General features: G+C 40.5%; 2 protein-coding genes across 3 annotated transcripts; both read left to right on the top strand.

Annotated features, from left to right (window-relative positions):
* Positions 1-215: 215 nt before the first annotated feature.
* brca2 (BRCA2 DNA repair associated) lies at positions 216-15,571 on the top strand. Of its 2 annotated transcripts, XM_070543535.1 has the most exons (28): positions 216-351; positions 638-736; positions 839-1,066; positions 1,212-1,278; positions 2,806-2,858; positions 2,948-2,976; positions 3,075-3,186; positions 3,274-3,329; positions 3,832-3,910; positions 4,017-4,619; positions 4,719-9,206; positions 9,403-9,495; positions 9,569-9,638; positions 9,734-10,179; positions 10,266-10,447; positions 10,541-10,728; positions 10,806-10,976; positions 11,973-12,067; positions 12,167-12,345; positions 12,418-12,573; positions 12,651-12,795; positions 12,864-12,976; positions 13,046-13,241; positions 13,322-13,488; positions 13,573-13,711; positions 13,790-14,046; positions 14,874-15,017; positions 15,097-15,571. In XM_070543535.1, exons 2-28 carry the CDS (start codon positions 682-684, stop codon positions 15,448-15,450), a joined length of 8,865 nt encoding a protein of 2,954 aa, XP_070399636.1. In that variant the 5' UTR covers positions 216-351; positions 638-681; the 3' UTR covers positions 15,451-15,571. The 2 variants fall into 2 exon arrangements, with proteins under 2 accessions (XP_070399636.1, XP_070399635.1); XM_070543534.1 differs by having other exon boundaries at positions 11,973-12,345.
* Positions 15,572-17,791: 2,220 nt separating this feature from the next.
* Positions 17,792-24,948, top strand: n4bp2l2 (NEDD4 binding protein 2-like 2). The gene is made up of 6 exons (XM_015951397.3): positions 17,792-17,887; positions 18,763-19,721; positions 19,804-19,928; positions 20,026-20,114; positions 24,406-24,482; positions 24,575-24,948. Exons 2-6 carry the CDS (start codon positions 18,763-18,765, stop codon positions 24,738-24,740), a joined length of 1,416 nt encoding a protein of 471 aa, XP_015806883.1. The 5' UTR covers positions 17,792-17,887; the 3' UTR covers positions 24,741-24,948.
* Positions 24,949-25,974: the final 1,026 nt, after the last annotated feature.

The following is a 25,974-nucleotide window of genomic DNA, read 5'->3' on the forward strand; positions in this document are numbered from 1 at the left end:
TGCAATATGATGGCTCGTGAATTTTAAGAAACTGATTCAATTTTGAAACGCTTGCATAACATGCTCATAAAGATAGCTGAAATACAAATGCTTTATCCGTTAGATGTTTTTGTGTGTTTTGTTCCAAAATAGTTAGCTTTTTGAGCATTTATTTTGAAGGTGAAGTGGCTTCCGGAATATGGCGCGCGAGTTTTAGTTTTGCTATGGGCACGTAACAGTTAGCAAGCAGGCTGGTAGTTTAGAATCGTTTCTGTTTGTATTTTTATCTCCCTGTAGCTCGTTTTTTTTTTGGTCAAAGTTTCGTTCGGGGGTTTATCGTGGCATGATAGCCTTATCTTGTCAATTGTCATGGTGAGTTTGTGTCTAAAACGATTCTACTTAAATCGCGTGCTTTCTTGTTAGAGTTTAGCAGACATAACACATCGTGGTTTCTTAAATATCAGGCAGTCATTGTTTTTCCCTCTACCGATAGAAAACAAGAACGACACGTTTAAAAAGCATTAAGTGAGCAGGTTTTTTATATTTGAAGTTGGACAATGTGCTCGAAAGCTGTTTACGTCATATTAGCTCTAGGAAAACTACACAGATTTAGCGTATTTTTTAAATCCAAATTAATATTTACAAATTTTCTTCTTAGGTGTACCGAATAGCAAGTTTTCGGTGTTGCTTGGTAGGTTTGGAATGGATGTATCCTTAAAGAACATGTACGATGCTTTTAAAGATGAAATCTGGAAAGGTAAGATTGTGACTGAATCGTAAACACAGTGTCACGTGAGTCAATTCGTTGACTTGGTTTGTATTTATTAATAATAAGATATTTTCACGTTTATTATTTTAGAGCTGGGACCTTTAGACTCGAACTGGTTTGAAGTACTAACAACCCAAGCACCAGCCTACGAGGGAAATGCTGCTGACACAGATGAGCTGTGTGCCAACCAAGAGGGACAATTTAAGACACCTTTAAACAAAACTGCTCTAGACAGTCAGCTGTTTTCTACCCCTAAAGTTTTCAGACACCGTCGAGTTGTGTCGCCTGAGGATGAGCAGTTTTTCACAGCTGCACAAGGTACATTTTAGCTTTTTATTATGTCCAAATGTTAATGAATGAGCAGTAATTGATTTTTATAGGCAAAGTTTGTTCTGATGCAGTTGTTTCTGTATTTACAAATTAATTAAAGTGTGCCTAATTATTTTTTATTTGTGGTTCTTAGAAAAGGGCTCATCGTTACCATGGATGGCAACACAGAGTCCTTGCATGTTTCCACCATCAGGACAAGAGTGAGTAAATGTATTTCCCTCTGGGATTAATTAAGTATTTTTGAATTTGAATTGAATTGATTTCGAATTCCAATTGAATTACTTCATAGTTTTTTGTCGTCCAGGATTCTTTCAAGTAAGATCAACTGATGCAGGTTTTTCTGTTGCCTATGCAGAAATGTAGAGTTCAGGTTGATCTGTGCTGTCAGTTTTTTAGCTGATTTTCATGGCTGATGTCTAGACAGTTTCTGCCCTATTTGTATGCTAAAATGTCACACTAATAACAACAATGGATGCAGGTTTTTGAACCTAATCTGTTAATTATTTTTAATCAACTATTTTAATCTTAATTTTGTGCACTATGCCACCATCTCACAATGAGGCACAGGAGTTAAATGCTCGCCCTGTAATCGGCAGGTTGCAGGTTTGAGCCCCGCTCAGTCTTTCTCTGTTGTTGTGTCCTTGGGCAAGATACTTATGGGCCATTCCCATCTGTACCGGGTCGGCCCGGGCCGGGTAGCGTAGGTTGTTTACATATCTGGGTGGCCTGGTATTTTTCCGGGCCAACCAAGGCTCATTCTCAGCCCTCTTCTCGAGGGGGTCTGCTTCAGGTCGACCAGGGCCAACACACCCACTGCTGACAGCAAATTCACACCTTCCATTAGACCAAGCCTCTGATAGGTGGGTAGAATCAGCCCACATGGGCTTAAGGCAAGGATGTGTGGAATCAACCGGGCCAGGCCGGGGCCGACTGGGGCTACCCGGCCCGGGCCGACCTGGTACAGATGGGAATGGCCCTATAATCCACCTTGCCTGCTGCTGGTGGTCAGAGGGGCTGGTGCCTGTGTATGGCAGACCCGCCTCTGTCATTGTGGTCCAGGGCAGCTGTGGCTACAGTGTAGTTCATCACAACCAGTGTGTGAATGGGTGAATGACTGATTGTGTTGTAAAGCACCCTGGGGGGTTACAGGACTCTAGGAGGGGCTATATCATATACAGGCCATTTTTACCATTTACTGACTGCTCAGTATTAAAATCAAACATTTAACCAAAGTTATGGAATGTAAATAAACATAAAAAAATAAATACTACTTTTGAGTATAGATAAAAAATATGTAACAGAAAAATATAAAAAAAAGGTTAAATTAAGTATGTGAAAACACAATAGCAACTGCTAAAGTGAAGTAACTCCTTTTGATTTTCTTTTCTAATTCTCAACATTTTCATGTGAAGTATAATTAAAAACATTTCACTTAGCAGCAGCATCATAGCAAAGAAAACCCTCCTTTCTGAGACTTCTTATCCTATCTGGATATCCACAGATGTGTCTGACTTTGAATTAGTTTTACTAAAGATGTATGGTCGTCATGTATCTGAAAATATAATTACCACCCAATATATCGGTCTATCCCTAGTTTCAAGTAATGTTGTTACCAGACTTGTTGACAGTATGAGTAGTAATTTAAGGAGCAAAGAGGGAAAATATATTTGTCACGTACATTGTTGAGAAAAAGCTATCTGTGTTTCAACTGGTCTTGATCTTTTCAGAATCCGAGATGTGAAGAGTGAAGGTGCCGAGCTTCAGAATGCGGACTGCTTTGGTGAGCTGAACTCAGCATGATTTACATACATAAAAGCACATTTGGTAGAATTTTTTATTTATTTTTTCTCGTCTTTACTTTCTGTATAGATTTGCTCGATACCCCAAACAAATCCGCAGTAAGTTGGTTAAATTTGGTATGAATTTTCTATCCAAAAGCAAATACTGGGACAGCTGTGAAGTTTCAGCTGTTTATGTTTTTATTTGAATGAAACAGATCAGCTACGCCAAACATATTTCTGAAAGCCTTGGTGCACAGATTAATCCGGACATTTCATGGACCAGTTCTCTGAACACACCACCAGCAGTGGCATCCACCCTGATCTTATGTACGTAAATTAAACCTAACAAAAGCTCACAATATGATCATTAATAATTTGAAATAACTGTATTTGTGTGATTTGTGTATGTCACAGCTAAAACTGATGAGAGTCCCTGTCCAGTAACCGTCACTGCTGACAGAAATGTTGTTGTGAGTACTTCAACAATCTCGGTCACATATTCACAGCTTCAAAATTCACAGACTGCAGCTGTGTTTTCCACTATAAGATTTCTGGAAATTTCTGGGAAAGAGGAAGGTGAATGGGGTTTATACTCAAACTCCGTTCTGGCATGGTAAATTACAGCTTTGTGGTGGATTTTCACCCCATTTTTCAGCACTGGGATTTTAGAAACTGTGATTTTACAGCAGCGTTGATCGCCAGCAACCTTTCCAATTTTACAAATGCTGTTCATTTGGCGACATCTGCCAGTATCATTTCCCACTGAGTTACAACCAGTTACCATGAGTTAACCATCTTGCACGTTCGTGTTTCTTAGATTTTTTTAATAATAAAACATAAATGAAATGTAAGAAATAATGAAAATGCTCTGATAGTATGCTTGAAAAGAGTCAATATAGGAACAAAATGGAAACACGGTGAATAAATTATAGATTACCTCTGAGAAATGTTTTGTGTCTCCAACTTGTCCAGTTTGTACGGAAACTTTTCCCTTCTCTTTCAAAATCTGTTGAGGCACCAAAGAACAAACCCACGTCCTCTGCTGCCAAAGGTATTCATTTCTTTTTTCACATTTTTTAAAAATAAACAACTGCATACAGTCTGAAAGATCTTACCATTATACTGCATACTGATCTTTGTTGTTTTGTTGTCAATAGGTGCCATTTCATCCAAGGCACTTGATTTTCTACAGACTCCATTAAGCCAGAGTTCAGATCTTTGGCAACAAGGAGATGCTGTTGAAGATGAAGAAGTTCATAACAGAGTGCTGGGGGCCTTTGATGGACCTGAAAAGGCTCTCTCTAGTTTCTTTCCCAACAGTTTTTCCACTTTGAGAAAAATTAAATCTGACAGAATCAAACGCAAGCAAATAATTCAAACTAAAGAGAACTGTAGCAGCTCGAAAGATGTTGTTCTTTCACACAACGCTGTGTCTAGTGGAGAAGTGACATCTGATCTGGCATCTGGTGGATTACCCTCTACACCACTGGCAAAAACTGCAGACCCTGCTGTCAGCCAGTGGTCTCCTTTAAATTTATCTGAAATTCCACCTTGTGCTCTGGAAAGCAACATCTCGACACAACAGCCTCGAAGTGATATCAGCTCTGTGCAGCTCACCAGACCTTCAACAAACATCCAAAACACCGGATTTGTTACGAAAAGGAGAAAATTTATCTACACGGTTTCACCTTCAAAAATGCAAGTTCAAGAAGGTCATCATCCTCGGAAAATGGACCCTTCATCAAGAATTCAGCATTCTGGTAATTAATTTCTTATTTTTGCTAAATGTTATTTACATTAGACATAAAACATTTTACAATCACTGATTATTTTTTCTTCCTTTTTTTATTATACTTTAGGACAAGAAGCAGACGTTAAGCTGTTGGTTAAGGTCACAGGTGATGGAGAAAAGGCAGACCTAAACCTAAGAAACACAGATGGAGAAGAAATCAATGTCCCTGTTGGTGCACAAGTCCAGGAATTTGACATGTCACAGCTTTGCAAAGATTTTGCACACGATTTTAGTCAAGTTCCTAACTTTGGTCAGCAGGAAAAAGGAGCAAAGCAAACTTTAAATAACTTCTCTCCATCAGCGTGTCTCTCAGCCATGAAACATGCAAAGCAGAAAGAAAAACAAACCAGTATTCTCCGCCAAAGTGATGGGATCAGTAACAGAGGACAGACCCTCTCTTTTGCTGAAAGCACTGTAAATGACAGTGGATTCCAGTCTGGTGATGGAGACATCATTCGTACGATGACATCATTAAATCCTCACTCAGAAAACACCGGTCGGAGTCGAGCGTTGGCAGCTACTGCTTCTCTGTTGACTGAAAAAGAAAACATGATTACACATTTGGGCTGTGAAGCTGAAACCACGCTGCAGAAGTCTGAGAAAAGGCAAACCCTGGACACAGGAAAAGATCAGTCACGCATTGAAAACAAAAGAACTCAACAACCCAGCAGTGTGGGAAATATTGATAAAACGAACTATATTCCATTAAATGGTCAAACTACTGACTGTTTGTCTGATAAGACAAATCCTTCTGGATCTGCATCAGGATTCAAGACAGCTTCCAATAAAGGTATACACATCTTGTCAGCCAATCTGGAGAAAGCCAAGCGACTCTTTGAAGAGGCCGAAGGTAAAGGGACTTTTCTTAATCAGTTCGCCAAACGTGACCGTGTTGACACACAAAATAACAGCCTCAATAATGGATCATTGACAAGAAACTCTTCTAACTCAAATCAGCTAACGTATTTAGGTGGCACAATTAGAAATGTGGATTCTCTGTTAACTGCTTCGGAGGAAGCTGATGTGACAGAACTGTGCTCACTTTTAGAAGATAGCCAGTTTGAATTTACACAGTTCAAAACTGCAAAATTAAAGTGGCATGACCAAGACGACAACATTCCTCACAAACCTGACAAAGAACTTGACCCAGATTTTCTTGCGGATATCGATTTTGATGATAGCTTCAGCTCAGAAATGGGAAGAAACCAAGCAGTCCATCAAATATGTGACAAAATCGCCTCGGATTCTGATGACATAACAAATGGGAAAGCCGCAAATCAGTCCTCGGATATGTCATTGTCATGTGCACTGAAAGAGGAAGGTTCTTCTGTAGCTGCTGTCGCAGAGAACATTTATGGCAACATGACGTGTCTGTTGTTACCTGAACCAAATACTGTCAGATCTGAGAGAGAGGACATTCTCGAGTTGGACACCAAAAGTTCTCCGATGCATAGCGTAAGATTTACTACTGCCAGGGGAAACATCTTGAAAGTTTCAAAAAAGTGTTTTAGTAAAGCAAAAGCTTTGTTTGCCGATTTGGAGGATAATCTGACAGATCAGAAATCACAAGACAAGCAAATTGTGGATATTGATGGCAAAACGGAACAAAATTCTGACATGTGCAAGAAGGATTTGGAGGTTATCCTCAAAGACAAGCGTCATGTTGAGGAGAGAGTACAAGACTGTTCTCCCAAAATAAAGCATTCAGTCAGTTCCCCCAAACAAGTTCAAGGAGTTGGAGATAGAAATGACACAAATAACCTAAATAATCACAAAAGCTGCTCAACAATGTTCCAAAGTGATTTCAGCATGGCTAGTGGGAAAGGCATATCTCTTTCAGCAAAATGCATGCAACAGGCAGATGTTCTTTTCAAAGATTGTAACAGAGATGATATGTTTGAAAAGAGCCTAAAATCCCTGCATGAAAGCACCAAGAGTAAGAAAAGCTTTTCAGAATACAAAATCCTGCAGGTTGACACTTCTGCAGAACAGGAGCCTGGCTGCAAGAAATTTGAAAATCTAAATGCTGAACTGATAGCTCAACACTCAAAAGAACCACATATGGACAAAGTACAAATGAGTAGTAATGGCTCACTGGCTTTGAAAAATGCTAAGTCTTTTCATGGAAACCCTTTCATAACCTCAAATCCGTTTTCCACGCATTGCACATCAAAAAACATTGATTCATCTGTCACTGGTGATGAGTTTTGCACAGCTAGTGGGAAGAAGGTCTTTGTGTCGACTGATGCAATGAGAAAGGCTGAACATCTTTTGAATCGTGGCCACTTACCTGAGGATAAAAACATGGAATCTAATCAGAAAGAAAATGCATCAAGAACAGGAGTTGATGAAAGTTACAAAAAAAAAGCTACTGGATTTCAGACAGCTGGTGGAAAAGAAGTTTCAATTTCATCTGCCTCTTTAAAGAAAGCAAAAGCTTTGTTTAAAGAATGTGAACGTGAGGATGAAATGAGCAAAAATACAATTCTTACTACTGGCCCACCAATCCGAAGTGGTGGTTTTTCTGCAGCCAGTGGTAAACCTGTGGTATTGTCATCGGAGGCGTTACAGAAGGCTAAGGCGATCTTCAGTGACATCAGTTTGAGTACAGATATTTCAAATGCTTCTGACATGACAAGGAGTGAGAGGAAACACGAAGAGGATCAAGACTATGTAAACAAGAGGGATGGTGGATTCACAACTGCAGGGGGGACAAAAGTCCACGTGTCACAGAAGAATCTTTTAAAAGCCAAATGTCTTTTCAAAGAATGTGATACTGTGGTTTTAACCAAAACCATACAAGAGACAGCTGCTCTCTTCACAGACTGTGATGTGGATGGTAATAACAGAGTATTAGCAGAAGACTTGAAAGATCAAGTAAATCTTGGAGAACCTCGTGCAGATCAAAGAGCAAGGTTGAGTGTTTCTAAAGAGCCTGAACACGGATTGTCTGAGCGCACAAACAAACAAGTAAAGCCAAAAGAAGAGGCCTTACCACAGCAAAGCAATGGATTTCTGACCGCAAGTGGAAAAGGAGTCAATATTTCATCCAAAGCTCTTAAGAGAGCAAAAACCTTGTTAAACAACTGCAAAGGAGTTGAGAATCAAACAAACAATTTCCCGCCACATTCCACTGTCAGTGCTCTGTCATTTGGACATGCAGGATTTAGTTCTGCCAGTGGTAAACCTGTAAGACTTTCATCCGAGTCCCTTCAGAAGTCAAAGTCTTTTTTCAGTGGCATCGACACAGAAATCCCAGACAGGTCACAGACTATGAAAGGCGACAGGAAACAAGACCATTGTACCAAAACAGAGAGAATACAATCTAACTTTACAACTGCAAGGGGAGGGAAAGTCAGTGTGTCACAAAATCATCTTCTGAATGCAAAATCTCTTCAAGAAGTTGACGATTCAGCTTCAGAAAAAGCTACTCAGGTGGAGGATGTTTTTTACAACGAACAAACAGGCGGCACTGCGGATGGTATCAGTAATATCCCATCAGAGCATACAAGTAAAGCTCTTATTAGGGAAACTGACATTTTGAAGAAAAACTTGTCCAAATGTAAAACCAAACCAAGAAACATTCCTGAAGAGATTAGAAACGGGTGTACTGAGGACACAGGCGATCAAGTGAAACAAGAAGTAGTCATGTTGCCACAACAGAGTGGCAGATTTCAGACAGCTAGTGGAAAAGCTGTTGCTGTTTCACACAAAGCGCTAACAAGAGCACACGTCCTGTTAAGTGACAGTGAAGGAACGAAGGACAAAATACACGATTCATTGCCACTTTCAAAGATTCTTTCCACCGATACGCCAATTTGCAATAGTAGATTTTCTGCAGCCAGTGGTAAGCCTGTAGCGTTTTCTTCTGATGCTCTACAGAAGGCCAAAGCTTTCTTCAGTAACATCCCAACTATCTCAGCCACAAACAAGAGTGATGAGAAGCACAATGTTCAAAGTAATGCAGAGACATGCCACGGTGGTTTTACCACCGCAGGGGGAAGGAACGTCCATGTGTCAGAGGAAAGTCTCATGAAAGCAAAGCATCTTTTAGGAGAACTCAGTGAAGAGTGCCATCATTCACTCTTAAGCTCACAAGATACACAAGAATTAAACATTTCTAAAGAAAAAGATCTGGAAACAATTTCATGTTTTAAGGTGGCACCCTCCAGGAGCAGAGATGTCCTTGCAAAGAAGCAGGGCCCAGCTGAAGGAAGGTCTTTGAACCTTACATCAGGCACAGACTACCTAAGTGAAGAAGAAGACTCAAACATGTTTGGTTTTGATCTAAGTCTGTCACGTTACAGCAAGAGAGCTGAAGTTCTAAAATCAGATGAGTCTTCGGATCGGATCTTAACGTCTCTGAACCTTACGAGCTGCACAGAAACCCAGCACAAGTTCTTGGCTCAGGAAGCTTTGGACTGCACGAAGGCTCTGCTGGAAGATGAAGTTCTAGCTGACCAGAGTTTTTCAGATGATTCAAAACCAATCATTACAACCATAGAAGAAGAAAAGGGAAGAAGGAAAATATTAACGGGAGAACCAGATCTCATCGGTGAGCATTTGTAAGAATACCACTGCTTGTTGTTGAAAACTCATATCACAGTCTTGTTTCCTGTAAAATTATTATAGCATTTAGATTTTATTTTGAAAAAATGTTCCTCTTGTTGCTAATAATCATACTTTCTCAATTTACACGAATCAAAGCTTATCAAAAGCAATATGTAAACATTTTTGTTGCTCTATTGTAGGTCCGCCTCCTTCTAAACGAAGATTACTGGAAGAATTTGACCGATCTGTTGAAAGTCCAAAAGTTCTTCATCCTGTGAAAAGTTGCCCAGATGGTATGTTATCTGCAGTGTGACCAGAAAATAAATTTCACATATATGTAAACATTTTCCCCTTTTTATGCTCCAGGTTTAATGAAAGACAGGAGAGTTTTTAAGTATAGTGCCTCTCTTTGTCCAAACATCACAAAGCCACATGGGTAAGGTGTCCACAGCAGCTGTGTGTGTGTGTGTGTGTGTGTTTTTGAATGTAGACGTAGGTCTTTATGAGCTTCTTCCTTTGTTGTTTTTGTAGGAATACAAAAGTCTACATGGACACAAGGCTCCAAAGAACTATGCTGCCACATCGTTCAACCCCCGGAGGAGGCAGAACGTCCCATTCCAAGATGCTAGCCTTTGTTCCACCATTTATCCAAAATTCTAAGAGAGAAATTCCCAAGATGCCAGAGCTTAAAGAAAACACCAGAACACCTGCGTTTGTTCCGCCTTTCAAAAAGCTAAAACCTTCATTTCAAGACAGCTCCTCTAAAGAGGAGGAAAAACACCAGGTTTCAATTATAATGAAGTGTAACAACAACACATATACACCACCTGTTATAAAATACCCAAACACTACAAATGTTACTTGTTCAGCTGACCCTGAAAACCAAAAGGCGACTTACAAAGACGACGTTCCTGTAGACTTTGGGGGCTTAAGTCCTGCCGGAAAGGCCTTGGATATGAATAGTTCAGTTACCCAAGGTACATTGCAAGATTTAAAAAGTTAAAGTTCAATTACTCTACATAAGATTTTTAGTAAGAATAAAGTGGTTTTGGTTTATTGACAGATGAGTTTCAGAACATTGAGCTGGCTCGGGATATGCAGGACATGAGGATCAGGAAGAAGAAGCACCAAACCATTCGACCTTTGCCGGGGAGTTTGTTTCTGTCCAAGACCTCCGGAGTTACCAGGATCCCATTAAAAGTAGCAGTAAATGGAAAGAGCCCAGCAAGATGTACCCCAGAACAGGTAAGATCATAGCTGTCACTGGACATGAAACCATTTATCTTCATTTTTAGCCATGTTTCATGTATGTGTTTTATTATTTATTTATTTTTTCAGCTCTACAAATATGGAGTCCAAAAGCTCATTTCTGAAGTCACCAGTGAGACTGCAGAATCGTTTCGTTTCAGTTTGCTGCAGTTCATTAAATGGGAAACTTTTCTAGATGGAGGTGGTGTTCAGCTTGCAGATGGAGGGTGGGTGATCCCCAGAAAGGATTGGACGGCAGGGAAAGAAGAATTTTATAGGTATTACTGCAATCAAACCAATGTTGAATTAACTGGGATGTGATGGCACATTTAATTCATGGACTTTATTTCCCCAGGGCGTTATGCGACACTCCTGGTGTGGATCCTAAACTGATCAGTGAGGCGTGGGTGTATAATCACTACAGGTGGATTGTGTGGAAACAAGCCTCCATGGAAAAGTGCTTTCCTGAAACAATGGGCAGCTTCTGTCTCACTCCAGAGCAGGTTCTCCTACAACTTAAGTACAGGTACATGTGGGTGAAGCAATGTTATTACAAAACATTCATAACTGAAACTAAATATAGAAGAAGCTTGCAAACAAATGCTAAATTGAATTACATCTAAATCGAGAAAAATCTGAAGTCAAAACTAATGAAAAATGTTAAACTATTTCAATTAAAGCTCATTATAGTATATTTACAATAAGTAGTCTATTTTTAACTATATCTCTAAATGATGTTGTTTTACACGACAAATTGGGGATAAAAATAAAGATGTTACATACTAATTAAAAGAGAAATTCATAAAATGTTCAGAAAAGTTAGTGGAATGCATTTTATTTTTAAACTGTAAAATTTAACCTTTTTATTTTAAATGAGACTCCTTACTATCCCACTGGAAAATATGCAAACTCAAATTTGATTTATACAGATGCTGATTAACATATTTTTCATATCGCTTGAAAGGATCTTTACACACTTATGGCAACTAGTGAATTAAATATTTTGTCTACAAAGAATTTTAATCGTCTTTAAAATGTCCAATCCTGGAAAATCTTCATCTAGTTTTTGTGAATGTCCCGTCCTTAATGATTGGATCCTGATTCATCCATCACCCATCTCTCTGGCCATTTCTCCTCCCCTTTCCCCACTATCAGCAGGTGAAAACTTGCATAACCCATGGAAGTTTGACTTGTTTGTGGGGTTTTCCAGATTGTCTGTGGCACTGGGCTGCTGTTATTTAGAAGTTGAGAATAAACAAACAAAATAAAACTAAAAACCAGCTCATTTGTCACCATGAAAACACCCCTCTATTTTAATTAGCATACTAAATTGTTATGATTAAGCAGCGGAAAAGGCAACAACGAGCCTTAAATGTAATTTGTGTATTCTAGGGGCGTGGCTTAAGGACAGGGTCTGAGGAAAGGGGGTTGGGCTTTTGAATAAGAGTATTTTTACAAACAAAATATCTTCTATTCCTCCTAAGTGTGTGTAATAAACTTAGAATTTTGCTTTGTGCTTTAGGTACGATGTGGAGGTGGACCACAGTCGTAGGCCAGCTCTGAGGAAGATCGTGGAGAAGGATGACACGGCTGTCAAAACTCTTGTATTGTGTGTTTGTGAGATTGTTTCCAATGACCTCTCCCCAAAAAAACAGAGTCACAACAACACCAGAACACCAAAAAGTGCCGACACTAAGACAGAAACTCCGTGTGCAGTTGTTCGACTCACAGATGGTTGGTACGCCATTAAAGCCCAGCTGGATGAACCTTTGACCGCTATGCTCCACAAAGGTCTGCTGACTGTTGGTGGGAAGCTGATCATCCATGGGGCTCAGCTCGTGGGATCACAAGATGCTTGTTCTCCTCTAGAGGCACCGGATTCACTCATGATAAAGGTACATACGACTACAAGTTACTCTGGGTCTAAAAGGCAAAGGCGTAATATAGATTTTATTGTCTGTGTTTAGATTTTTGCTAATAGCAGCAGACGAGCACGATGGGATGCTAAACTGGGATTTCACAGAGATCCACGACCATTCCTGCTTCCACTTTCCAGTTTATACGGCAGTGGAGGACCAGTAGGATGTGCTGATATTGTGATACTGAGAAGCTACCCCATTCAGGTGTGCGCAGCACCGATTAGATTACAGAGGTTGCTATCATTATCTCATTTCTCCTGGATTCATATTTTATTTTTCAGTGGATGGAAAGGAAAGCAGGTGGCGTTGTTTTCCGGTCAACTCGAGCAGAAGAGAAGGAGGCGAGACGATACGACAGTCAGAAACACAAAACCATGGAGATGCTGTTTACCAAGATTCAAGCTGATTTTGAAAAAGAGGAGCAAGGTAGAAGTCTGAATTTTCACCTCTAGTTACAAACCAGAACGTGGAAAATTGATTTTAGATTATTTTAGGGAATAGAAAACCTCAGCAGAAGAGGAAGTCAATGAGCCATCAAGACATGGCGAGTCTTCAGGATGGAGAGGAGCTGTATGAAGCTTTTGGAGATGACCTGGCTTACCTGGAGGTAACGTCTGCTTTCTTTTACAGACTTGATTTATTTTCTGTCGTGAATGTTTTTGATCTTGTCTGTTAGGCTTGTTTGAGTGAGCAGCAGTTGGAGGCTCTTCATGCCTACAGGCGTTCCCTGATGGATAAAAGGCAGGCAGAGTTGCAGGACAGATACCGCCGAGCTTTAGATGCAGAGGGCGACGAAAAGGGTTGTCCCAAAAGAGACGTGACACCTGTCTGGAGGCTCAGCGTTGCTGATTCAAGAGTCCAACACAGCTCTGGTGAGTTTTCATGTTATATCTCACGTTTCACATCAACCTACTTGCCAGTTTGTGTAATTTATTGTTTTTCTTTGTTGTAGTTTATCAGTTAAACCTCTGGCGACCTTCATCAGATCTTCAGTCTTTACTGAAAGAAGGTTGTCGATACAAAGTTTACAACCTTGTTGCCTCCGATGGAAAGAAGCGAAGCGGCATAGAAACAGTTCAGCTCACCGGGACTAAGAAGACACAGTTTCAGGATCTACAGGTGTGGTGGGAAGCAGAAAATACAATCTAATTTATTTAGCTGAAGGAAAATGTCTCTAATATCTTCATCATCATCCTCACATAGGCTTCTCAGGCTTGGCTGTCTGGACATTTCCAACCAAGAGTCTCTACAAACTTTGAGACTCTCCAAAATGCAGAATTCCAGCCTCTGTGTGGAGAAGTTGACCTCACAGGGTACATCATCAATGTTATAGATGAACAAGGTTTGTGTTAATAATATAAAAGGTATTTCTCAGCTATAACTTCATTTTGTGCTGAATAATTTGTGTTTTTGTACACAGGTTCATCTCCTGCCTTTTATTTGGCCGACGGGAGACTGAACTTTGTGAAAGTGCGCTGTTTCAACAGCTTTTCCCAGGCCGGTCTGGAGGATGTGGTAAAACCAGGTGTCCTGTTGAGTCTGAGCAACCTGCAGCTCAGAGGTCAGTCCTTACACCCCGCTCCCGTTGTGTATGCCGGAGATCTAACGGTCTTCTCTACAAACCCCAAAGAAGCTCATCTCCAGGAGGCCCTCAGCCATCTGAAAACTGTGATCCAGGTATAACACCAAAGTCCCCTCAGAACTGACGTAGTTCACAAACTGCTAAATATTTCTCCTATATTAGTGTTTTACCACCAAATTCCACTACCTCCGCTCCGCTCCGACACGAACGCCGGAGCAAAATCGGTCCCGTTGTAGTCAATCAGAGCAATTCCACTACTGCGGCCGTGCTCCGGCAGTGCGGCGCCCTCTGTTCCGGCGTCCGGCAAAAATAGAATCGATCCTATTTTTGCCGGACGCCGGAGCACCTCCGCAGTAAATGGACAGAAATCACAACCGCCCAACAGGAAAAGGAGCAAGCACAACTTCCGTTTTTCACAATAAATCGATAAACAAAAGGCGTTTTTTGTTTCATATGCACAGGTTTAACAACTTTTAACAACTATCAGTGGCGGCTGAAGTTTAAATGCACAAAAGTAAGCCATAAATACAGTTCCCACTATCAAAGTAGTCACACTTTGTTGATCCAAACATTGCTGATGTCTCAACACAAATGATGGGCAGATTAAACAGTTCATTTCGATGCTTCTCCCACACAACGGGTGTTTGGATCTAACTTCCGCGTTTATTGCTCGGACTGTATCGCAAGTTCTCGAAAATCCCGCGCATGCCTGTTTGCGCACCTCAGGTCTCCGCACCGGAGCGGAGCCGTTGTAGAGCGGGTACCAGTAAAAACTGAGTTCGGAAGCGAGCGGCTGCGGAAGGCAGGGGCGGAGCGGAGGTAGTGGAATTTGGGGGTTACTCTTTATGTAGTTGAAGTGATTGGTTCACTCATTTGAGCAGAGTTGGGGTTTATTGCCAATTTTTTCCTCCCTTCTTTTCAGAGTCGAGAAAACTTTTTCCAAATAGCTGAGGAGAAGCTGTCACATTTAATCAAGACTGATGCCACGAGCTCTGTTTCCTGTCCATATTTGCAACCACAAACCCCAGTCACTGGCACACACAGAAAACAAGACCCAACGACAAACGTGAGTTATTGCTTTCTCAACACTTGTTCGTAGATTTGTTATAACCACATTAGACTAATTCAGAGCATTTTGCGTTTAGGTGACTTTTCAGAAGCCAGCCCGAAACCTCGGATCTTTTACACCCGTCAGCAGGAATCCTCCTGCTGCAACACCGTCTGAAAAAGACCCCAGATGTCTGAAGAGGAAAAGAGCTCTGGATTATCTGTCTCGTATCCCGTCGCCACCGCCTCTCTCTCATCTGGGCTCATTTGCCTCTCCATGTGTAAATAAAACTTTCAACCCTCCTCGAAGGTCTGGGACACCTCGCACTTTACAAACTGTACAGACTCCAGCACAAAAACCCACTGACTCTCTTGTGGAAGATGAATGGGTGAACGACGAGGAGCTGGCAATGATTGATACTCAGGCTCTACTTGGTGGTGATTTATCGTAGACAGTTATGACTGAATGTTGACAAACTTTTAACTGTAAATAATTTTGATGTAAAGGTTGAAAGCGGTTTATTGTGGTTTTTGTCATTTCATTGAATAAAGTGCTGAAACTACTTTTCACAACCTATCTTCAGCATTTTTGTTTTGCTATCACACAGATTTCTCAAAAAAGTCAACTACTAATCTACTGCCTTCTGGTTATTTCCCGAGTGGTAGAAGATAATAAACCTGATAAAATTAGTTAGTACCCTCCCACTGTCCAATCGGGTTACCCCTCCAGGACGGGGGATAGTTGAGCAGGATTGATGGTTTATTCAATGCAGTCCATGTGGCTAGGATGAGGTGGTGCCCACTTGTGAAAAATAATTAAAAAAAAAAAACACCTTGGGTCAATCTGACCCCATTAGGAACTCAGGCGGGTTAATGCAAAACTCGCCAATGGCAGCGTACTGTGTTGCAGAGATCCCTGGTGCTGTCCTATGCTTCATTTAGTACCTGACCTGAGAAAGACTGACTTTAAAAAAGTTAACATATATGTATATATATATATATATATATATATATATATATATATACATATATATATATATATATATCATGTATGTATATATGTATATATATATATATGTATATATGTATGTATATATATATATATATATATATATATAATACAGGTCCTCAAAAAAATTGCATATTGTGATCAAGTTCATTATTTTCTGTAATGTACTGATAAACATTAGACTTTCATATATATTAGATTCATTACACACAACTGAAGTAGTTCAAGTCTTATTGTTTCATATTGATGATTTTGGCACACAGCTCATGAAAACCCAAAATTCCTATCTCAAAAAATGTGCATATTTCATCCGACCAATAAAAGAAAAGTGTTTTTAATAGAAAAAAAGGCAACCTTCAAATGATTATGTTCAGTTGTGCACTCAATACTTGGTCGGGAATCCTTTTGCAGAAATGACTGCTTCAATGCGGTGTGGCATGGAGGCCATCAGCCTGTGGCACCGCTGAGGTGTTTTGGAGGCCCAGGATGCTTCGATAGAAGCCTTAAGCTCATCCAGAGTGTTGGGTCTTGCCTCTCTCAACTTTCTCTTCACAATATCCCACAGATTCTCTATGGGGTTCATGTCCAAAGAGTTGGCAGGCCAATTGAGCACAGTAGTCAGTAAACCATATACTAGTGGTTTTGGCACTGTGAGCAGGTGCCAGGTCATGCTGAAAAATAAAATCTTCATCTCCATAAAGCTTTTCAGCAGATGGAAGCATGAAGTGCTCCAAAATCTCCTGATAGCTAGCTGCATTGACCCTGCCCTTGATAAAACACAGTGGACCAACACCAGCAGCTGACATGACACCCCAGACCATCACTGACTGTGGGTACTTGACACTGGACTTCAGGCATTTTGGCATTTCCCTCTGCCCAGTCTTCCTCCAGACTCTGGCACCTTGATTTCCAAATGACATGCAAAATTTGCTTTAATCTGAAAAAAGTACTTTGGACCACTGAGCAACAGTCCAGTGCTGCTTCTCTGTAGCCCAGGTCAGGCGCTTCTGCCACTGTTTCTGGTTCAAAAGTGGCTTGACCTGGGGAACGCGGTACCCGTAGCCCATTTCCTGCACACGCCTGTACACGGTGGCTCTGGATGTTTCTACTCCAGACTCAGTCCACTGCTTCCACAGGTCCCCCAAGGTCTGGAATCTGTTATTCTCCACAATCTTCCTCTTCATCAATATTAGAAACAATAAAATGCTTGAACTACTTCAGGTGTGTGTAACGAATCTAATATATATGAAAGTCTAATGTTCATCAGGACATTACAGAAAATAATGCACTTTATCACAATATGCAATTTTTTTATGAAGGACCTATATATATATATATATATATATATATATATATATATATATACATATATGTGTGTGTGTGTGTATCGACAAACCTCTGAGATAAGGAAATTCAAACTTCGTAAATATGAAGTGTCTTTAAATAATAACAAATGTTTAAGGTGAAAATAATTCAGTGTTCCCATATGTGGGCAGGGTTTGCGTTTACTCTGAATTCAAATGTTTTGACTTCTGAGAAAAAAAAGTCAAATTCTGAGATTGAAGTCAGAATTCATTTTTCTTTTCAGTGTCCCTATTCCTCAATTAGTAATAGTATTGTACAACAATAAAGTACAAAAGTTGCATAGTGTTACATTTTTTGAGAAAGGATACTGGACTTTTAGGACTTTTAGAGGTGTAGTTGTAATCTGAGTCAAGAGATGGCAGTAGTTCCGCTTCTGAGGATGCAGGCTGCCGTAAAACACATAAAGAAGATCACGTTCTATAGAAATACGTCACTTCCGTAAACAAGCCAACTGAAATGTGTTCGTGTTCTGTTTGGTTAAAAGAATTTTTGCCACGTTTTTCCGCTTCTTAACGGTAAGCATTTCTAAAACGGACATTTAAGCGTCATTTTACTTTAACGTAATTTTTAAAATGTTTTCTACGTAGACCATTTAGGTAATAAAAACAGATTTTTAGTCTTGGTTTCGATATCGACTTAGTTTTCGTTCGCATACACAGACGTTAAAATAGTTCTTAGTAAATAAAAAAGGCAGTTTCTACAAACAACGATGCAAACCAAGGGTTTTAATCTGCCGCTCAGGGGTCAGGTGCTTCTTATTGTTGCTTTGACCAATCGTGAGCTCCTTCCTAAATCAAGAAAAATTAACCGTATCAGGTTAGTGGCTGAGGGTAAATAAAGTGCAGTTTTGCACATTTATGACACAGAAATAAACGATTCTACAAAACAAATTAGAGGGTTATTCTAATAAAAATTAGAAATAGGACTAAAGGAAGTCTTGTCTGGTCAAAAAACGTAACAGCAATTTTATTTATTTATTTTTATTTAAAAAATCAGTTATGAAATTTGATGTTTGTCATTCAGATAATTGATTACGGTGTGCTATTTGATTTTAATGCGGGACACAAATTAAAACTAGGTTTGTATTATTATTAAAGTTTAAATCTAATCATAGGAGTAGAAACCACGACCTAGAGAGTTTGGTCCTTTTCTGTTTATTTTAGTTTCATAATATAACTGTCTCTAATTTTATCATGTCTATAGGTCACTTGATTAGTTCTCTTTAGATCTAATATCCTGTGTATTTGCAGCTCTGAACAAATATTTTTTAGTGGAAGAAAAGTCAGAAATGGCCCAGATCTAAACACATCTAAAATTGTAGCTGCTAGTGTTTCCTGCATTCCCACATTGGTTGTGTAACTACCGGTATTCTGAACTGTTTGTCATACAGATGGCTCACCCTGATTCCACAAACTCCAGTTCCACTAAAGAGTCCTGTGCAGATGAAAATACAGAAGCGTTGGGAAATGAACCTAACGATAAAAGTCCCAAGTGTGTGAGCAATGATCGTAGCAGTCCAGACATACGCTTAAGAGACCGAGTGTTAAAGGAGGTAGGACTCACCAGCTCAGCCTTCATTGGTCCAGCATTCCCTCCAGAATCATCCACCACTAAATCTGACATAGAAGAGTCACTGAGTGATTTTTATAAAGAACTGGAGAATATTGATACACCAGATGGTCCAAACGAAGATGTTCTTGATTCACCTACCAGCAAAAATACTCAAGGTGAACCTGAGGGGAAAACTACAACCACATGGACTTCTGTAGAAACAAACAGCTTTCAGAACAAAAGTGGAAAGGCAAAGTTCTCCTGGCCTCACTGGTATCAGGATGCACCATACCACCTTAAAAGTCCAATGTCGAACCCCGATTCCAACCACTGGCCCCATCGTCCACCACCAAACAGACCAGCATTCCTCAGATTTCACAGACCACCATTTCCTCACCAACCACCTCAACCTGCCTACCAAAATCCACAAAATTATCCACCACATATCAGTGTTGCCTCCAGCAGTTTAAGAACAACTCACCAGTATTCTGATGAGTTTTTTCTTCCAGCATTTCCACCTTCAGATTTATGCAATCATGGGAATTCTACTCACCCCTCCCGTAGGAATGATCTGGGTCACTATAACATGGACTCAGATTATGCAGAGTGGTCTCAGGATAGAAGAGAGGAATGGTCTCAGTGTGGTGAAAATTATAACCAACCTCAGAGATTCATATCTGAACAGAGGGCACCACAGCATCCCTTCCAACCGTATGATAACACACACAACCATCATTCAGCTTCGGTGCTGATTTTAATGAGAGGATTACCTGGATCTGGAAAAACTACACGGGCCAGGTATGCTGATCACAAACTCACTTTTTGATCATATGACCCTGTTTTTATCTGGGATCTAGAATAATAATTGTATTTATCTCAGGGAGCTGCTCCCCATTGGTCCTTGTGGGGTTATCCTGAGTACAGATGATTACTTTGCCCAAAAGTATGGGTACCAGTATGACCCGGGCCTTCTTGGGGTGGCACATGAATGGAACCAAAGCAGAGGTAAAGACAATCTGAAATTCTCATACTTGTTAAGATTTGTCACAATAGTTTGTAAAAATATGCCCTTATTGTTAACTTATGCATGTTTAATTATCAGCTAACAACGCCCTGAATGATGGCCGGTCTCCTGTTATTATTGACAACACAAACCTCCAAGCCTGGGAAATGAAGCCATATGTCAAAATGGTAAGGATCAGTTTTATTTATTTATTTAAATGCAAACAGAGGTCAGAATCTTCCAAAAGTGGACCAAGAGGGAAGAAATTGCTGTTCTGCAACAGGGCTATGAGCAGCCATCGCTGTATTCAGTTAAACAAGGTTTTCTCAAAAAACTGTAAAAATAAAGCAAAAAATTTACTATATTTGATATTTATCTTAAAAACTGGGAGATGAAGAGTGCAGAGAGCTGGTTTGGTTTTTTCAGGTTGTAAGCAAGTGTGCAAAAATCTGTAAAATGCTGTATAAAAATACACAAGACAGCTTTTAAATGGGTTCTAGAAGAATGTTTTTTTTTACTTTTTGGGACTGAAAACTATTTTCTGAGCCTCCATATAACAAGACAATGTGCCTGTTTCAAGGAGTACAAGTCCAATAGAGGAGAAAGTAGCTTCAGACAACAGGATTTGGACTATTATTTCCTGCTATTTGGGCATCTCTCCTCTGAATGGCTAACAACAACACGGCTCTACCACTGACTGTTTGATTAGTGACATTGACGTTTTATCTCCACTAATAACACAAGCCTGAAGGAGTTCTGCCATGTGGGGGAGTCACTAATGCTAACAGTTAGCTTATACTAGTCGAGACATTCTCTGCTGTTTCTTGGACGCTAAATCAACAACAGCCTTCCCCATCATGAGTTAAATTGGGTGAGTCCATGAATGTTAAGTGACAGTGTGATGTAGATCTGTCAGGTTTTTCAAATCCTTGAGATTCACCTATTTTCTTTCAGAAGCTAATGCAGGACAAAAGTGTAGAAGACTACATGAAAAACTCAAAGTGACCGATTATAATCAGAAATAATAATTAGAAAATGAATTTTCAGTGAACTATAACTTTGAAGACACATTTAGTTTTAGCTTGCTTTTAGCAATCCCTAGATTCTGTTGTTAATTCACTGTCGTAAAACCGAAAGTGAAACTCTCTCCTCTCTTTGCGTTTGTCTTTTTAACACCTTAACCTAACTGCTGAAATGTCTCGTCGGCTTTTGTAGTTTCTACAGGAGCTGTTCATTACTAAATGAAACAAATCAGCTGTGTTCTTCATCTAAAAGATGCAGGAATCATGTACCGGAAGAACACTCTAGCTATAGCATGTCAGATCCATTTTACTATTGAGTAACAGGGATTGGTCAAGGGTACTCTGAAGTTGCAAGCATGGTATTCTGGGCACAGGGGGTGGTGAGATCTGAGTGACTTTTCATGAAGCCCTGGCGTTGGCACATATTGGCTCAAGGAAATTATTTAAAGATAAAAAAAGTTGCACAGTATACCTTTTAAAGAAAATCACACTTATAAATTAATTTTCTGATAAACACTTTTTTACGACCCAGATTTTATTCTTGCATTGCCTAGACAGTCCTAAGATTTATTTTTCACCTTTTTGCAACAGACACTCTTGTACTCCTTTAGATTAGCTCCTGACTGAAACTGTTCAGTGTCAACCAAAATGGTTTTATTCAGTTTATTTCCATTGCTTATTCTTTTTTTTCATTCTGTATTTGTTGTTGTTGTTGTTGTTGTAATGTTCTACATTGCAGAGAGATGCACAGAAAAACACATTGTGTCTGATACAGTGGGTGCGGAAAGTATTCAGACCCCAGTCCAATTTTCACTCTTCGTTTAAATTGCAGCCATTTTCTAAAATCAATGAAATTCATTATTTTCCTCATTAATGTACACACAGCATCCTATATTGACAGAAAAACATAGAATTTTAGAAATTTCTGCAGATTTATTAGAAAAGAAAAATCACATGGTCTTTGCTCAGTATTTAGTAGAAGCATCCTTTTGAGCTAATACAGCCATGAGTCTTCTTGATAAAGATGCGACAAGTTTCTTACACCTGGATTTGGTGATCTTCTGCCATTCCTCCTTGCAGATCCTCTCCAGTTCTGTCAGGTTGGATGGTGAATGTTGGTGGACAGCCATTTTTAGGTCTCTTCAGATATGCTCAATTGGGTTTAAGTCAGGACTCTGGCTGGGCCATTCAACAACAGTCACAGGGTTGCCATGAAACCACTTCTTTGTTATTTTAACTGTGTGCTTAGGGTCATCGTCATGTTGGAAGGTAAACTTTTGGCCCAGTCTGAGGTCTTGAGCACTCAGGAGATGGTTCTTGTCAAGGATATCCCTGTTCTTGCCTGCATTCATTCCCTCAATTGCAACCAGTCATCCTGTCCCCCTGCAGCTGAAAAACACCCCCACAGCATGATGCTGCCTCCACCATGCATAACAGTGGGGACTGTATTGGACAAGTGATGAGCAGTGCTTGGTTTTCTCCACACATACCACTTAGAATTAAGACCAAAAAGTTCTCTCTTGGTCTCACCAGAGATGGGAATCTTATTTTTTACCATCTCAAGTCCTTCAGGTGTCTTTTATCAAACTCCATGCAGGCTTTCGTGTTTCTTGCAGAGGCTTCCAATGAGCCACTCTGCCATAAAGCCCTGACTGGTGGAGGGCTGCAGTGATGGTTGACTTTCTACAGCTTTCTCCCATCTCCTGACTGCATCTCTGGAGCTCGGCCACAGAAATCTTTGGGTTCTTGTTTACCTCTCTCACCAAAGCTCTTCTCCCCCGGTAGCTCAGTTTGGCTGGATGGCCTGCTGCAAGGAGGGTTCTGGTCGCCCCTGTCTTCCATTTAAGGGTTATGGAGGCCACTGTATCTCGGGGTCTTGTTCACGAGTGAGGGAAATCTGGAGCACGAGATCGATAGGTGGATTAGTGCTGCGTCTGCAGTGATGCGGGCGTTGTACCAGTCTGTCGTGGTGAAGAGAGAACTGAACCAGAAGGCGAAGCTCTCGATTTATCAGTCGATCTACATTTCTACCCTCACCTATGGTCACGAGCTTTGGGTAGTGACCGAAAGAACGAGATCGCAGATACAAGCGGCTGAAATGAGTTTTCTCCACAGAGTGGCTGGGCTCTCCCTTAGAGATAGGGTGATAAGCTCAGTCATTCGGGAGGGGCTCGGAGTAGATTCGCTGCTCCTCCACATGGAGAGTTGAGATGGCTCAATCATCTGGTCAGGATGCCTTCTGGACGCCTGGTGAGGTTTTCCGGGCACGTCCAACCGGGAGGAGGCCTAAAGGGAGACCCAGGACACGTTGGAGGGACTATGTCTCTCAACTACGTCTGTCACCTTGCCAGGGAATGCCTTGGGATTCCCCTGGAAGAGCTGGCCCAAGTGGCTGGGGAGAGGGAAGTCTGGGCCTCTCGACTCAGGCTACTGCCTCAAGGGCCGGTATTCAACACATTTTAGTTTTAACCCTGTTTCAACACACCTGATTTCAAGCAGCAGGGGATTAACAGGCTTTTGCAGAGCCTGATGAGCTGCTGCACATGTGATTCAACCACTGAATCAAGTGTGTTGGAGGAGAGAAACCACTAAAACGTGCTGGATACTGACCCTCCAGGCTCGGGATTGAGTAAAGCCTGGGGCACACCGGAGGCAGACCGAGATTTTGAGAAGTCAAGTGGTCACACGGGCCGCGCCGCTGAGCGCTTCTTGGAAAGTCACGCAATAGTCACAACATTACGCAGGATTTGAGAACAGAAAGCGGGAAGTGACTCTATTGTTTATACGTGATCAGACTTACCGCCATGATTTGTGAGACTGAAATTCATAAAAAATGGGTACAGTAAGTACGCTGTTTATGTGAATATTTTAAGATCAACAGTACTTTAAAATTATCTAAAATGCGGCTGGGTTTGTGCCGGCGGTTGAGTTTGTGCTGTAAAGCCGTTCCGCGCCGTAATGTCTGTTAAGTACTCCACAATGACATAAACAGCCGCAGCACTTGAGATAGAACTGGCTCCTATCTTCAGCGCTTAGCCGCGCCGCGGCGCTCCCCGTTTATCCACTCTCGTTAACTATAGTGGCTTCTATTTAAAATGATGGTGCAGTGTGGGTGCGACAGCGCGTCCGCCTCCGGTGTGCCCCAGGCTAAAGCCTGGTCTAAATACTTAGGACCATGTGATATTTCAGCTTGTATTTCTTTAATAAATATTTAATTACATTTTTTAAATTCTGTGTTTTTCTGTCAAAATGTGGTGCTGTGTATACATTGAGGAAAACATATTTTTTAATTGATTTTAGCAAATGGCTTCAACATAATGAAGATTGAAAAGTTGACCAGTGTCTGAATACTTTTTGTACCCACTGTACACATGACATAAACCTAAAGCTGCACTAGTCATAATCTTATGGCTGATATTATGCTTCTATTATATAATTTTTCTGATATATTCACCAGGCCTTGGAGAGAGGATACAAAGTGGACTTTTGTGAACCAGAAACCAGCTGGAAGTTTGATCCTCTTGAGTTGGAAAAGTACTTTTGTCTAATCAGGCACAAATTTTCACAATTTTAATAAACCTCACACGCATGAACAGCATGAGCATGATTTGATATTTCTCCTCCAGGCGGAACAAACATGGTGTTCCTCAGGAAAAGATCAAACAGATGATGGATCGTTTTTCCTCGCCCGTATCCATTGACATCATCATGAGTTCAGAGGAGCCAGCTCACGTCAACCAGAGACGTTGGTCAGAGCAGCAGCAGAACAGGAAAAAGCCACGTTTTTATTAGTTTAATGCAGGACCACCAGCACTGGTGTACACACACCACTCTTGTGTTCTGTAAATGTATTTTTTTGAAGAAGTCTCTTTTTTTATGCTTTCTAAAGATCCAAACATTGTTTACATTTAATATGAGAAGACTGATGTTCAAATCTTTTGACTTGTAAAATATGAAACTAAAGGTAAAATAAAGAGGCTGTGTGTTAATTACCAACCTATTTGATCTCCCAAAGTGTGTTTGACATCTTCAGATTCCTGTAAATGATCAGGTGTGCCTCAGCTTCAGTTCTTAGTCTGTCTTTCCTTAAGCTGTTTTTTTTCTTTAAAGGTGCAATAAGTAACACATTTACAGTGAAATAATCACAAAATAGTCTACTTAGCCAGCTGTGGTGGTTGTCAGTTTTTTTTCCCTTAAAAAGGTGGAAGAGGGATATAGTTTTTAATTACAATCCAGATTGCCTCCATACGTCAACGTTTCAGAGGCAATGACATGAGAGCCCACAACGTTGCCAAGTCTGCGCTGACAAATTCTTCTGCTCCAGCATTTGTAACTTGACACTGTGGGGCAAAAAGCAGCAGCATAGGGAGCCTAAGTCATGCCCATCTTCTTCTTGACCATGGGCCCCCAGAAGAACGAAAAAATAAATGCAAGTCAATGGGGCTAAAATGCTATTATCTAATTCCTCTCGTTTTGTGCCATGGATTTCACATATGATGTCTGTAAATTTTAAAGACGAATGTTGAAACCAAGAATGCAATTATTTTCGAACGGAGGGAAACATTATTTTAGGTTTGGTGTGAAAATAAGTCCAGGACTACAAATGTGCATCATAAAAGTGACGTCATCAATCCAGACACCGAGAAAAACTGAGGGAAAATGGCTGTAAGTTTGGCGAACTTAAAATCCTTCCTTCAGGAGGACAAAAACACCATAAATCTGGCCATTTGGTAAGTAGCAGCTATGCTAGAGGAGAAGAGATTCTGTGGTGACATCATATATGCAACGTGCCAATATCTAATTTGTAGTCATGCTAACTACGAACTTTTACAAGCTGATAAATCTCAAAGTACGTGACAGGGATGGCTGAAACACCCATAGTTAGTTTTCATTTAAATTTCAGTACAACATATGTGCAATCCAGGGCCTAAGGCAGGATTAGAAAATAACTTTTAGCCCCGTTGACTTGCACTCATTTTTTTTGTTATTCCGGGGACCCATGAGCCGACCGGAAAGGGAGGAGAGT

Source organism: Nothobranchius furzeri, chromosome 13 (genome assembly GCF_043380555.1).
Source record: "Nothobranchius furzeri strain GRZ-AD chromosome 13, NfurGRZ-RIMD1, whole genome shotgun sequence".
In the NCBI taxonomy this organism is placed as follows: Eukaryota; Metazoa; Chordata; class Actinopteri; order Cyprinodontiformes; family Nothobranchiidae; genus Nothobranchius; species Nothobranchius furzeri.

What these genes read in the sequence shown, in the direction of transcription:
- brca2 (XM_070543534.1), top strand. Translation starts at nt 682, where the DNA reads ATGGATGTATCCTTAAAGAACATGTACGATGCTTTTAAAGATGAAATC. An exon ending in CTGCTGACAGAAATGTTGTT is followed by an intron (nt 3,330 to 3,831) that starts GTGAGTACTTCA and finishes CAACTTGTCCAG; the next exon opens with TTTGTACGGAAACTTTTCCC. An exon ending in CAATGTTATAGATGAACAAG is followed by an intron (nt 13,712 to 13,789) that starts GTTTGTGTTAAT and finishes TTTTGTACACAG; the next exon opens with GTTCATCTCCTGCCTTTTAT.
- n4bp2l2 (XM_015951397.3), top strand. Translation starts at nt 18,763, where the DNA reads ATGGCTCACCCTGATTCCACAAACTCCAGTTCCACTAAAGAGTCCTGT. An exon ending in TGAATGGAACCAAAGCAGAG is followed by an intron (nt 19,929 to 20,025) that starts GTAAAGACAATC and finishes TTTAATTATCAG; the next exon opens with CTAACAACGCCCTGAATGAT. An exon ending in GATCCTCTTGAGTTGGAAAA is followed by an intron (nt 24,483 to 24,574) that starts GTACTTTTGTCT and finishes TTTCTCCTCCAG; the next exon opens with GCGGAACAAACATGGTGTTC.